This window comes from Prionailurus bengalensis, chromosome A2, assembly GCF_016509475.1.
Source record: "Prionailurus bengalensis isolate Pbe53 chromosome A2, Fcat_Pben_1.1_paternal_pri, whole genome shotgun sequence".
NCBI classification, from domain to species: domain Eukaryota; kingdom Metazoa; phylum Chordata; class Mammalia; order Carnivora; family Felidae; genus Prionailurus; species Prionailurus bengalensis.
The window spans coordinates 73,755,798-73,770,491 of record NC_057348.1 but is presented as its reverse complement, the minus strand read 5'-3'; the positions used below and the strand labels follow the sequence as shown (position 1 = coordinate 73,770,491).

The following is a 14,694-nucleotide window of genomic DNA, read 5'->3' as shown; positions in this document are numbered from 1 at the left end:
GCCGGTGCTTGAGCGGTGGATGGCTGAGGCTGAGGCCCGCCATCGAGCAGGTATGCAGAACCTGACCGAGTTTATCGGGAGCGAACCGTCCAAAAAGCGCAAGCGGCGCACCTCCTTCACACCCCAGGCCCTTGAGATCCTCAATGCCCACTTTGAGAAGAACACACACCCCTCTGGGCAGGAAATGACCGAAATTGCCGAGAAGCTGAACTATGACCGGGAGGTAGTTAGAGTTTGGTTCTGCAATAAGAGGCAAGCCCTGAAGAACACAATTAAACGCTTAAAACAGCACGAGCCGGCCACGGCCGTCCCTCTGGAGCCCTTAACAGACTCTCTGGAAGAAAACTCCTAAAGAGACGCCCGCCCAGAATCAGAAGCAAAACCCACAGAAACGAAACTCCACCCTTTGGACTCCGCAGACCATAATTGAGAATAATAATTAATAACGATAACAATAAATTGAAAATAAAATTGAAAACTAGCTCCAGTCATCACCCTTGTAAGTAAAGGACTAAGGAGACTACCAAGTGGACGGAATGGTTTATACGTGTCCGTTGGTTTTCCAAAAAGAAAAAAAAAAACAATTTTTGAAAATTTTTAAACAAGGCACACACCCCGCCGCAGGTGTGTGTGGTAGGATAGTCCCCTCCCCCACCCATCTCCCCCCAAAGCCAATTTTTTAACGGACTTAAAGCAAACCAAATAACCACATACCTTTTTCTGTACATTATGAAAATGTGAACACATTTTAAGGAAAAAGAAAAACAACTAAACCAAAAAAAAAAAAACACAAAAAAACAAAAACAGAAACAAAAACAAAAAAACAAAAAAAAAACCCAACAAAAACTTTTATCTGTTCAAAGCGAATACAAGCCTGCCACCTGGAGGAGGGACTAGGGACTGCATTCTTTCAGGTTCTAAGTGCTGATTTCACTATGAAACCTATTAACCAAAGTCAGAAACACGGCATTGCAAACGCGATCGTTGGTCTACTCTTCTCTGCGTGTAAAATTGCGTTAGGAATTTTTACATTTGTACTTAAAGGAAAAATAAGAAGCCTGATTTCTCCCATCTTACCCATCTCTGTCCCCACCTGTGGTGTGGGTGCCATCGTTGAAGCCATTATGTGAGGCTCACTGTTGGTTTTCATTGGGGGTGGGGCGTTCTTTTCTCTTTTTGTTTGTGGGGTTTTTTTTGGGGGGGGGGGAGGGGGCGACATCCTGGATCGTGTGCCAAAGCATTCATTGCTTTCTTCTCACTATGACTTGTGGGTTTGAGAAAAGAAAATGGAGCCCGCATTTCTCATTTTTCCTCCATTTCTCCATCTCCCTCACATGTGGCCTCCAGGGTCTGCTGGAGGGCCACAGAGTGGGAACCGTGTCCTTTCCACTCAGATCCCGGTGAAATGCAGGAGAGACTCCAAAATAATGAGGGCTTTGCTCGATGAACTGTCAACACTGGCATAAGCTATAATTGTACTCACTGTCCACACCAGAGCTTGGGATTTTTCTCAGTCTGTTGGCCACGTACATGGAGACCTGACCAAAACCAATTTTGTAATATAAACATAAACTGCACATTTGGTTCAATACTTACATCTATGTTATGCTTCTGTGCAAAGCAATTTCTCTCAGAGGTCTGATAGCCAAAGAAATGTCTCAAGATTTCAGTCAAAACACACACATAGCATGCACACACCCATATGCACACACACAAAGAAAACAGGCCAAAAAGAAAGGGATCGTGACTGGATCATTAAAGGCCATCATGCATCCTGTAAATCCCATCTTTTCTGCTACTATTTTCATTCCAGTAGGGACGGCAGACTCTTTTCAGGGGGGGAGCAGTTGTTCCTGGGATATACAAATAGAGCAGAAAGTTAGAAGACAAATTTAAACAATTGGAATTGGGGGCTGGGTTCCTGAGGGGAAAAGAAGTTGTAGCAATCAAGTGCCTCCACTAGAAGGAAAAAAATCTAGAAGCGGCTTGTCTAACACAGCAGAATAGCCTTCACCATTAGAACTAGGGGATTATTTCATTTTTCAAAATAACTTACTCAAAAGATCGGTGGGCCAAAATAACCTAGTAGGCCAGAAGGAAAGGGTGAGAGGCGAGGATGGCTGGGCAGGTGGACACCCGGATCCCGCAGGTATAGGCAAAATGTGTTCAGTCAAAGGAGCTGGCAAAGAGAACCACCGATGTGCACACCGTCTAGATGCAAATGTTCCTGAATAGTTAATTGCTAATCACACTCATGTGCTCTGTAGAAGTAAATTATGAAAGAAAAAACAAAACCCTCAAGTTGCCCGACTGAAGAGAAATGTTATCTTCTTTCCCTAACACACTCCCTCCCCCGTGGGAGTTTGAGTTTCTTCTGTCGGCCCCCTCGGCTGGTGATGTCAGTGCAATGGTATGAGCGTCTCCACCCCACCCCCCTCCCAGACGGCTCATGATTCACGCAGCAGTCAGGAGGCCACCAGCAAGGAAACTCAGAAAGAAATCCTGCAAGTGGCATCATTCGCCTGTGAAGGTGTTTCCACTGGACCAGTCTGATGCTAACTGGACCACGGCTAATGGACCACGGCTAACTTGATCTTCAATGCCAACGACATCACGGCACCCATTTCGCCACCACCAAATCCACCGCACAAACACCAACAACCCAGAAATCCAAAAACGTATCAATTAAACAGATTTTGTATTCTCCTAGGACCTGCTCCAAATTCCGTCAAGAAAAGCTCCCCAGGAAGAGAAGTTAACAAGCGGACATATAACGGATGCTAAATGTGTAAACATATGCCAGCAGCTGCTGCATAAGGCCTGCTCCGTTCGGAGATCTATAATTGGGAGGGGATAACTAGGACAGTGAAAATAAAAAATAAAAGTGATCTTCCAGAGTGGAATAAAAAAGAAATATATTCATCCCACAGTCGTAAAACCATTCATGTGCAGTGATTTTTTTTATAGTTTTATAATTTTGTATTGTTTTATAAATTATTTATAAGGTGTTGTAATGCTTCTTATATTAATTTTTTACAGATGAATTTTTTGCTACAAGGCATAAAAAGGTGCCTGAACAAATTCTTAGGAATATAAATTATATTGTGTGACTTGTAAGTCTTCGGGACCTCACCTACTGCTTAATTTTTATTATGACATTTCTTATTTCCACTTGTAAACAACTTCATATGCCAACAGCACTTAAGCGTCTTTTATGTTCCCATGAACTGAAGGTTAAGGTTGCCACTAACAAAAAATAAAAGCCACTTCGGGCACAATTGATTGTATTCCAAGCTTCAATATTTTTCTTACATATTCTTAAATCACGGTCAGCTTCATTTCCTTCATGGTTTGATGAGAACGAAAAATGACCAATGTTATATTTCACACTTGTTTGTGGGCTTTTTTCTTCTTTTTCAACCAAAAAAACCATTTTGAACCGCTGAGAGTTTTAATTGCATTTGCAAGGTTTTGGTTTCTATGTGTTGTAATCACACCATACACACGCACACGCACACACACACACACACACCCCACAAAAGAGAGAACAAAACAGCAAAAGGAGCTAGGAAAAAAGAAAACCAAGTAGAGGCGTATCAAAGAACTCAAGCTATAACCAAAAAGAAATTGTAAAATGCCTTTGCTCATCTTCTCTACGCTGGACCAAAGCTCAGTATTTGTAGGTATATGCACATTGTATAGATATGGCTTAAATGTTGCTGACAATCTTGCAATACTAAACTGTTCCTATTTTAAGAAAAAAAAAAAAAGAAATACAAACTGTTCATCAATGTTTTACCTCAGCACTCTACTTGTACCCAGTTAATGACCAAGCTTAAAAAAAAAATGGAGAAAAAGGAAATTGATTTTCATTTCAATGTTTGACTGTAAAATCTGTTTGGATAACATTTTGTAATGAGCTTTTCGTCACGTGGTTTGCTTGTCTTCAACTTGAAATTATGTGAGGCACATTTGTTTATTTGTTGTTAAGAAAGTGATTTTTTTTTGTTTTTGTCCTACGTGCTGTGATCTAGACTGGTCACCAGGGTCACTGATGAGGCACCACAGAGAGCTGCCTCTCCATGCGTGGGGCAGGCAGCAGGAAGGAGGGCAGGAAAACCGACTGGGTTGTTTTGAAAAAATCATCATGATGAGAAGTTGACATGATGGACTTGTGACCAAGAAGCCAAACTGGATATTTAAAAGCTCCTTACTTGCTCTGACATTGAAACCAAAGCTGATTTATCTGCACAGGTTGCTTAATGTTTAAAAAAAAAAAAAAAAAAAAAAAAAACCTGACGAAACTGTACTTAATCTAGAGCAATATCTGTATGGTCAGTAAAGCTGCACTTTGTGTATTTCTTAACAGCTTCAGATCTGTCACTTTTAATTTGTACCATAAAAAATAAAGAATTGTTTGACATGAGCTTCTAGGCTAAGTGTGTCTTCAACTCAGATATGTCATTTAAATTGCAAGCATGTAAATGAGCGTGTGTTGTAATGGTAGCTGTTAAGAAGAGGAAGGGAATCCAGGCAGACCGGTTAATGTCATGATTGTTTCAACTTTTCCAATAAAATACTAGATAAATTAGGACTCCGTTGGTTGCAGGTTACAGAAATCCAACTTAAAGTTGCAGAAACAAAAAGAGACCATGCTGTTTTGACCCGACCAGGAGCGCAGCTGGATACAGTGGTTCCAAGCAGCTCATCGGCTTGCCCTGCTCGGCTTCCTTCTCCGACGGAGACCCCAGATGTTGAGTCTTGTGCGCCTGTCTCTAAGTGAGGAGTTGTGCTGGGGAATGAGGTACTTGAATCGGCCACTCAGGGTCACAGACCCTTCCTGTCTATTGGCGGGGGGGAGGGGGAAGTCCATGTGATAACAAACTTGCGGGACCCCAAGGATGAAGGAGGAAGTCTCCACAAGACCCTGAAGACGGAAGACGGAAACTATATAGTAGGCAGACAAAACCCGCAGCCACCCCAGTCTCCTACTAACACCCAGCTGTGTGTCACGTATATAGAGGATTCTGCTGGGAAAAGAGCTTTTCCTGCTCTTAAGCAATGTCTGTCAGTGCATGTTCTAGAAAATTTTGGCATTTAGAATATGCTCCTGATTCAGTTTAACGTGAGTTAATGTTTTGTAATTTACTAAATCAAAAGGAAGGTGGGTATATCCTGTCAAAATACCAGTTAAAAAAAATAGTTTTAATTAGAATCACAATCTGCATATCTTTAATGACCTTCAGCAAACATTTCTTATGCTACATGGAGGTCCATACATCAACTTCATCTTGTGATTGATAGAAGTGCTTCAGGGCAAGCAAAAGAACCAAAAATCGGAGTGTCCATACATTACAAATAGGCAAGGAAAGTGGCCAGGAAGCTCCGAGATGGATTTTTAAGAGGAGCAAAAAAAATGCTGATACTTCTGCCTTCGTGGGCAGTGAAAGACAAAATATAGTCGTTGTCAAGCTTTCTTTCCATTTAAAATACTCTAAAAATACTCTGGGCAAAGGTCATGCCTATAGTTAAGCCTATTATTATAAAATATGTTTGCTAATATATCTTTAAAAAGATAGCCATCTCAACTATACTCAAATTAAAAATAAAATAAGTATGTCAAAGAGATACCTAGACTTCCATCTTCATTACAGCATTATTCACAGTAGCCAAGATATAAAAATAAATGGGGTTGTCTTTTGTTCATTATAGAAATGCTTAATATACTGAAGGGACACAATTATTTCAACTGTCACAATAAAAATCTACTAGTTTCCACCTACCAACATTGGCACGTTCAGCAAAGTTGGGTTCTACCGTCATGCTGGGCCGAAGAGAAAGACCAGGAAAATGTCAACTTAAGAAGTCATAATTGTCTCCATGCTTAATAAGGACATTCCAGCACCAATAATACAATATTTGGGCAACAACCACTGATATAAATATAATTTCTTTGTAACTATATATCTGAATCACTTTATTAATATACTTTACCTATTATAAGTCTTATAATAAAATCTAATAAAAGAAAACAAAAAGATGAACATAAAAGAAGATCCCCACCACTTACATTCAGTCATTCCATACTCCACAAATACCTGCTAAACACTTCCTATGTGCCAGAAACTTTTTGTTGTGGACACGCAGAAATAAACAAAATGAATCCTTGTCTTAAAGGAACTTAGAATCACTCCAGGTTTCTTGTGTTATAATATTTCACAAATAAATTTCAGAATCTAAATGATGAAACACAGTTCTGAAGCTGATTTGAAACCAGTAAATGAAAGGGCAGAAATAGCCCGAGTTCCAAGACAATCACCAATACCTGTTTTAAAAGGCTCCAAAGGCTGTCCCAATACAATTTTCCACTAAGCCAACCATATACGTGTCATCTGTTCAGCGGCAAATGTAGCAGGACAATAGTTGATGAAGTTAATCAAAAATCCGTAGTTGGAAAGAGTTCAGGAGCAAGCTGTCACAAAGCAGATGAAACCAGCTCCTCATTAACTCACACAGGTCTGGGTTCCTTCTCCATCATTCCTCCCTTTGAGAGGAGTCTAAGCAAACAGCCCTTGAGAACCTTTCTGCTTATCGGCACTACCAAGAGAAAGCCATGGTCAAGGGAAAAAGAAGAAGACACCTGTGGAGGTTTTCTATGTATTAGGTGAAAATCTATCTAGAACATATGAAACATCACTGTGTTTTCTTAAAGCAGATTGTGGACATAATTTACACTCTTCTTTATGGGCTTTCTCCATCTATCTCCATCTATCTCCACTTATCTTTGTTTTGTTTTGTTTTTTTATTTTTATTTATTTTGAGAGAGAGAAAGAGCATGCGTGCTCACATGTGAGCCGGGGAGAGGCAGAGAGAGAAGGAGAGAGAGAATCCCAAGCAGATTCTTCACTGTTAGCACAGAGCCCGAAGTGGGGCTTCATTTCACAGTTTGGGAGATCATGATCTGAGCCCAAATCAAGAGCCAGACGCTCAACCAACTGAGCCACCCAAGCACCCCTTTATCCTTGTTAATAGCTCCACCCATCAGCGATCCAAAGCAGAGGTCTAGAAGTCATCCTTGACCCCTGTACACACCCACATACACATCTCCAAGTCACCACAAATCCTGGCAATTGTGTCTCATGAATTCCTTTTGACTCTGTTAACCTGAAAATGAAGAGCCACAGTAAGAGGCAAACGAGCACTTATTTGGCATCAAAGAATTACAATTCAGGGAGAAAAGATTCAGGTGGAAACCCAAATAGCGTCCTGCTTGTAGGATGGAAGGAAGCAAGGGGTTATCATAAGGAGAAGGAAGAGGGACAGTTACATGAGTTGAGGGGGAAAGAAAGCTTTTCTATAGGTGTTAACAGGCTAAGCTGCTCTGGGTTAAACACTCTGTCTTCAGAAAGTCCACAACCATCAGCCTTGTGGTCAGGAGGTCCATACTCACACCGACTTCTCAAGCAATTGTTTAAATAATTGCCGTTTTCAATGAGAAAGAATGAAATATGGCCCTTTGTAGCAACGTGGATGGAACTGGAGAGTGTTATGCTAAGTGAAATAAGCCATACAGAGAAAGATACTATATGTGTTCACTCTTATGTGGATCCTGAGAAACTTAACAGAAACCCATGGGGGAGGGGAAGAAAAAAAAAAGAGGTTAGAGTGGGAGAGAGCCAAAGCATAAGAGACTCTTAAAAACTGAGAACAAACTGAGGGTTGATGGGGGGGTGGGAGGGAGGGGAGGGTGGGTGATGGGTATTGAGGAGGGCACCTTTTGGGATGAGCACTGGGTGTTGTATGGAAACCAATTTGACAATAAATTTCATATATTGTAAAAAATAAAAAATAAAAAAAATAAACAATTGCCATTTTGCCCAGTCCAAACAAAGACAGGTAAGACCATTTCTCTGCAGTGGCCACTCCTGGTCTGTTTTTAAATGGCTCCAGTCATGTCAGTTTTCCACACTCTGTCTCCTGGTCTCCATCCCCTACTGCCACTACTTAGTTCAAACCTGCCCACCTCTCGCCTGGACCACCGTGACATGCTCCTCCTGGTCTCTCTACCCATCCTATACGTGCCCCCCAAGATATCATTCTAAAAGGCCAACATGAACCTATTTCTCTCTTACTTAAAATCTTCCCTATGCTAACCATTGCCTTCTGAGTGAACACGAAACTCCAGCACAGCTGGCCCTTTCATGACCTGGCCATTATTTACTTCTTTAGCCTCACCTCTCATCAATTCTCAAACCAAACTTCCTAAAATTTCTTCGCTACCCAAGGAACATTCTGTGCTTCTGCTTGGGACATCCATCCACTGCACTGTTAACCTATCCAACTTCTACCCATTTTTAAGGCTCAATTCTGTTCAATTCCACAAAATTGTCCATCCACCATGTGCCAGGCACTGGGCTGCCTTCAGCGTACGTGTACTGAGCTTGCATGTTTATCGGTCACCACTTACATGTTACAAAATCACTGCCAGAGACCTCTGAATGACCTACGGATTTGGCTTACCTGTGGACTTGGAGTTTGGCAATATATTCTTTTAGCCAGTTGTCATTTGTGTGTGGCAGACGTTCCTGTAACGATAATTTTATATCTGTATAATTTTCAAAGTTCTTTCATGTACAGCAGTCCCCCCCTTATGCACAGGGGAGATGGTCCAAGACCCCCAGTGGATACCTGAAGCTGTGGACAGTACTGAACCCTATATATACTATGTCTTTTCCTATAACACACAGTGATGATAAAGTTTAATGTACAAACTAGGCACAGTAAGAGATTAGTAACGATAACTAATAATAAAGAGTAACAATTATAGCAATATGCTGTAATAAAAGCTATATGAATGTGGTCTCTCTCTCAAAATGTCTTACTGTACCGTACACATCCTTCTTCTTGTGATGAGGAGACCTGATCAAATGCCTAGTGATGAGATGCTGTGAGGTGAACGACGTAGGCATTGTGACATAGCATTGAGCTACTACTGATTTTCTGAAGATACATCAGAAGGAAGATCATTTGCTTCCAGGCTGGTTGACCATGGGTAACGGAAACCACGAAAAGCGACACCATGGATAAGAGGGGACTACTGTACTTTTTTTTTATTTGCTCCTAACATAAGCCCTTGGACGTGTAGGAGTTTCTATTTTAGAGATGAGAACTAAGTATCATAAAATTAATGGGCTTGACCAAGAGCTCAGAGTTCATGAGTACGGCTGGCATTTAAATATATTAGGAATTAGAGTATTCACCGAGGTGGATACACATTGAACTCCTGTGAAATGGTGTCTGATGCCTGTGTAAAGTACAGTATTTGACATATGGTATAGTTCAGGAAAGGCTGCTGTTGAAGATAAATTCCAATTATCTAATTACCAAGTCCACCATGATTTAGGTGAATGTAGCCTGAATGATTCCTGCTTGGCAGAAATAGTAAAAGATACATAAATGGAAGTTAGAAATGACTGTATATGTCATACGATTCCAACATCACCAAGAGTCATGGGCTCCTCGTAAAAATACAGACTTCCAATTGTTCCAAAGGCAGATGGGTTGAAACCAACTGAAAAGCAAAAGATAAAGTTTCTAAATCCTTCAGGTTATTTGACTAATCTCATCAGCAAGTGAAGAACATGAAATAAGCGTAGAAACAGGAAGCTGGCCTGGACCAGCAAGTCCACTCCAGAATTTTTCACTGATACTCCCATGTCACCCTTAAGAATTCTGGTTGTGCTCCCAACTGTCAAGTGCTTCTAGCTTCAGCAGACCTGATGGGTTGTCATTTAGGAACAAGGCCCACTCTCTTCATTGCTTTATTTGTACTAGTACAGTCTGGCATCTGTGTGGCAGCCTTTGTATGTGTCAGTGGGCTTCATTATCAAGGTCATTAGGGCATTATCTCTGAATATGGTGATGTTTCTAGAATGTTTGGCTATTTGCACACAGGCGATGGTAAGGAAGCCAGTATAATTCGCAGATCCAGAACTGAAGTAGCTTCAAAACCTGAACTTCAGTGAAAGAGTAAGAGACCCACATGCAATAACATTAGTAGTGAACCATATTATTGATGCTCCTTCCAGGCGCTCTTATTATGATGCTGGATAAAAGCAGAAAGGAGACAGGCATGTCTTAGATTCCTACTATATGTATGTATTACATCCTCATTTCCAAATTGCGCCCTCTTATCTGAGATTTGCAGCCTTGCCTACACTTACTTATGCCACTAATAAATGTTCTCACAGAGGAAGATCCATCAAGACTTACTTACATCCCAACTGACTAAACTCTCCAACTAATGCCTCATCGAAGTGGATCACTGGGCCTCAGATGAGTCTACTTTGGATCCTGTGGTTCTGGTCACTTAGACCACATCGTGACTATAGACGAAGGAAGAGAGATCAATTGGGAAACATTTTTGCTTGGTTTTGCTTTCAGTTTTTCTTGCTGACACCTTGTATTTTATAAGTAATCTGTGTTTGTGGAAGAAAAATCAGAAAATCCCAAGAAACAAAGAGTTTCCATTGTCAGCATATTATAGTTCAACTGTTTATCTTTTTATTGGTCTATTTTAACATTTATGAGCTGCCTAATGTGATTATCTTGAACTACAGAGACAGAGGGCAAATCAGGAAATCAAAAATGGAACTCATGTATCTTGAAATCCCATCTCTATGAAGCACCACGGCTGCATGAGTCGCCCAAACTCAGGAATTATTCTCCCAAAATTTTCGTTAGACCCATCACACAGCTCACCTTAGAGGAAAACACAACAGCCCCCTGGTTGTCCAGGAGATGTGATGCCTGAGACTGCTTCCACGCAGGCTTTACTAACCAGGCAAGAGGTACTAGTGAAGAAAAGTAGGTTCTAGTCATGGAGACATGCATCCCCAGGTATTGGCAGGACTGTAGTGCCGAACATCATGAATTCCTTCTTAGGTTGAGACCTTCTGCCTTACGTTAAAAAAAAAACAATGGTTTCCTCTCCATATAAGTCCAAACCATATCAACACTTTGGGTGACCATATCACGTTCACATCAAACATTATACTCAAGTGCCCAATGGAGAACCAGTCTAGGCTATAACAGCACAGAAAGATAACTTAAACCCATCAAACCCATTCCCTGCCATCTAATTTGACAACACACACCCCAACACACACACATCAAATATAAGATACTACTAGTTTTTCCCTTTTGGAGAAAAGAAAACTAAAGCAGAGAGAGGCTGTCTCAAGCCCTAAGTCTCACGGCTAGTCACTGGAACAATGAAGATAAGAGACCAGGTCTGTCTAGGCTTCAAGGCCTACTTGTCAAGGCCGTACTGAAATATCCTTCAAGCCCACCAACAAAATTCAGGTTCTCCCGAACCTAGATGCCCATGGAATGCGTGGGCATACCTTTTGTGACACTTCTGTTTCTTCCCAGCATGATTTTCCCTCCCAATGCCTGCCACCATGTCTTTTTTGCCCTTCCGGTTTCATGGTGAAAAAACACAGCAGGATCACCCACATTGCAAGAACAAACCCTGGGGCTGACAGTGCACTTCCTTCAGCCCCCGAAGCTCACCACCAGTGTCCACCTCAGACCTCTCAGAGAGAGGAGGCACATGGCCAGCCTGAGAGACGATGAATGCCCTAAATACCAACAGATGTTGAACTTTTTCAGCCAAACTACGATAAATCATACCCAAATGGCCCAGCCTTCCTCTCCAGACCTGAGCAGAGAGAGATGGGAAGGATGGTTTGGAGGCCTGCTGATGATAAATGTCTACTTTGGTTACACATCAGGGGGGCATTTTGGAGGGAATGCTGTTAAGAACAACAGGCATGAACAGACTTCCCTTTAATATTGGTGATTAAACAAAATACTACTCATTTGGTTCTCATTTATATGTTGCTTTTCACAAGAATTACAGTTATAATAGAGGTCATAAACTCAAATGTTTACAGTGCTGAGAGGTAAAGTGTATGAGTAAAATGAACGCAGGAGAACAGTATAAGAAGAAGGATAAAAAGGAACTGACACTTGGCTTCAATGTCAGGGACGATACGATGTGGTATGGAGTGTGATGGGCTGGAGAACACGTGCCTTATCTAAAGGACGTCACCTTGCCTCAGCTCTGGCCTCTCATCACTGTGTGGGAAAGCAGGGCCAGCATCGGCAGTCCTTCCAGTTTTTCCAGAAAAGCTGAAAGCCCTCATTTTTATGTGAATTATCCTAACTTATAAATATCAGCAACAATTTTTTTTTTTAATTTAAATATATAGGGAACAAGCAAAATCTATCTAAACACTCTTGGGTTTTGGCCTCTGAATATAATAACTAGACAACTCATAAATTATGAAATCCAGGAACTTGCTGCTCATTATTTAAGTAATCTGGTGATATGTTCACCTGCCCAACACTGTGATTGCAGAAACAGTGCCCCATTCGTTTTTTAATATCAAGTACCTACACTGAATATACACTAAGTGCTCAACAAACATTGATGGAGGTCAAGTACAATATCACCACCAAGCGGATCCTTTAGTGGCTATGGTCTTTGGGGACCCCCACGTTACACGGGGAAAACAAAAGGTACTGGCCTGCAGATATATGGGAAATGTATTGACCTGATGTCTCCCAGCACCTGGCATCTCAAGCCCAGATCAGTGTCTTCCCTAATTCTCTTCCAATTCAGTTTCCTTCCCCAACTTTGTAATACCAGTGCCATCAGCGTTTATAATAAAGTCTTTGTCAAGAAAAGGAGGAGGGAGGATCTGCACATTTTACTATGATGGATTGAAAACACTGATACACTTGTTGGTGTATTTAGACCATTCATATATAAAGGAATTATTGATGTAGTTAGATTAATATTTACCATATTTGTAACGGCTTCTATTCATTGCCCTTGTTCCTTGTTTCTTTTCTTGTCTTCCCCTCCCCTTTTTTTTTCTGCCTTCACTGGTTTACTTGAGCATCTTATATGATTCCCTTTCTCCCCTGTCTCAGCATATCAATTATACCTCTTTGTTTATTTATTTATTTTTTTAGTGGTTGCCCTAGAGTTTGCAGTACACATTTACAATTAACCCAAGTCCACTTTCAAATGATGGCATACTGCCTCCTGGAGCTGTCCAAGTATTCTCGAACAGAATATTCCCTATCCTTCCCTGCTGTTCCTTATAATACTGCTGTCATTCACTCACATGTAAGCTGTAATGACTAAATACATTGTCATTATTATTTTGAACCAACTATTATCTGTTAGATCAACTAAGAATAAGAAACACAGGGGTGCCTGGGTGGCTCAATCAGTTAAGCATCTGACTTTAGCTCAGGTCACAATCTCATAGTATATGAGTTTGAGCCCGGCATCACGCTGTCTGCTGTCAGCACAGAGCCTGCTTTGGGTCCTCTGTCCCCCTCTCTCTGCCTCTCCCTTGCTCACTCTCTCTCTCTCGCTCTCTTTCAAAAATAAATAAACATTTTTTTAAAGAAAGGAAATACTTCAAAAAAAAAAAAAAAGAGTAAGCCTGGGTGGCTTAGTCAGTTGAGTGCCCGGCACTTGATTTCAAGTCCTGTCATGATCTCATGGTCATGAGGTCAAGCCCAACATCAGGTTCTGTACTGAGATGGAACCTTCTTAAGATTCTCTCTTTCTCTCCCTTTCCCCCTCCCCTGCTTGTATGCGTGTGTGTTCTCTCTCTCTCAAATTAAAAAAAAGAATAAGAAAAACGAAATGTTTCATCTTACCACCATTTGTTCCTTCTATAATGCTCTTGCTTTATGTAGACCTTTGTCTCTGACCTATATTAAATTCCTTCTCTCAGAAGAATTATTTCCACATCTCTTTCAGCGCAGGTCTCTTGACAACGAACTCCCTCCATTTTTTGTTGTCTGAGAAAGTCTGTGTTTCTTCTTCTCTTTTGAAAGATAATTTCACTGGATACAGAATTCTAGGTTGGTGGCCTCTCTCTTCCAACACTTTAAATATTTCACTCCACTTGCTTCTTGCTTGCGTCATCTGAAGAGAAGTCTGATGTACAAGTGAGGGGTTTTCTTCTCTATTTGTAATGCTCTTTGTAATATCGCTTTCATTTCAAAAGGGAAGGTTATATAATAGTACTAAATAATCTTAAGGGATTTAAATGGTTCTTTCAAAAATTTTTTAAAAATTTTATAAAGGTTATTAGAGCTAGAAAATCATAATAGAAGGGAAGAGTTGATTGAACTTTCTAAAAACTATTTTGGGTTCATAAGATAAAAATGCAGAGAACCAAATACAAGGCTCCTAAGGCCACCTTCTTATCCCTGAGGATGATAGTCACGTCACATTGAACCTCAGGCTACAATAAAACCACAGAACACTGCCACATAATGTACCGATAAATGAAATACTTCCACCATGTGAAAATATTTATGTTTTCAATCCAAATAGAGCATTTTACCAGCATACCTGCTTCATTACGTCTCACTGGTTTGGGCCCACATCTCGGCCCACCAAGGTATTTCTCCCCGTGATTCTGCCATTTAACAAAAATACTTGCTTGCTCTCAAAGTCTGAGGCCAGCTTTTAGGAGATTCTAAGTGGATGCCTTCGGCCACGAGTTGAAGAAATCACCTCTGCTTTCTTAGATAAAAAGAGGGGATTCGTAGAGAGGGAATTAAGACCTCAGAGAATGGACGTGTGCCTGGGTGATC

At 40.9% G+C, this 14,694-nt stretch overlaps 1 protein-coding gene across 1 annotated transcript in view; it reads left to right on the top strand.

Annotated features, from left to right (window-relative positions):
* POU6F2 (POU class 6 homeobox 2) overlaps positions 1-4,426 on the top strand; it is a 387,072-nt gene extending 382,646 nt beyond the window's left edge. The window contains exon 9 of the mRNA XM_043588527.1: positions 1-4,426. This exon is cut by the window's left edge and continues 153 nt beyond it. Within this exon, the coding sequence (XP_043444462.1) occupies positions 1-352 (352 nt within the window). The 3' untranslated portion in view covers positions 353-4,426.
* The last annotated feature ends 10,268 nt before the right edge of the window (positions 4,427-14,694 follow it).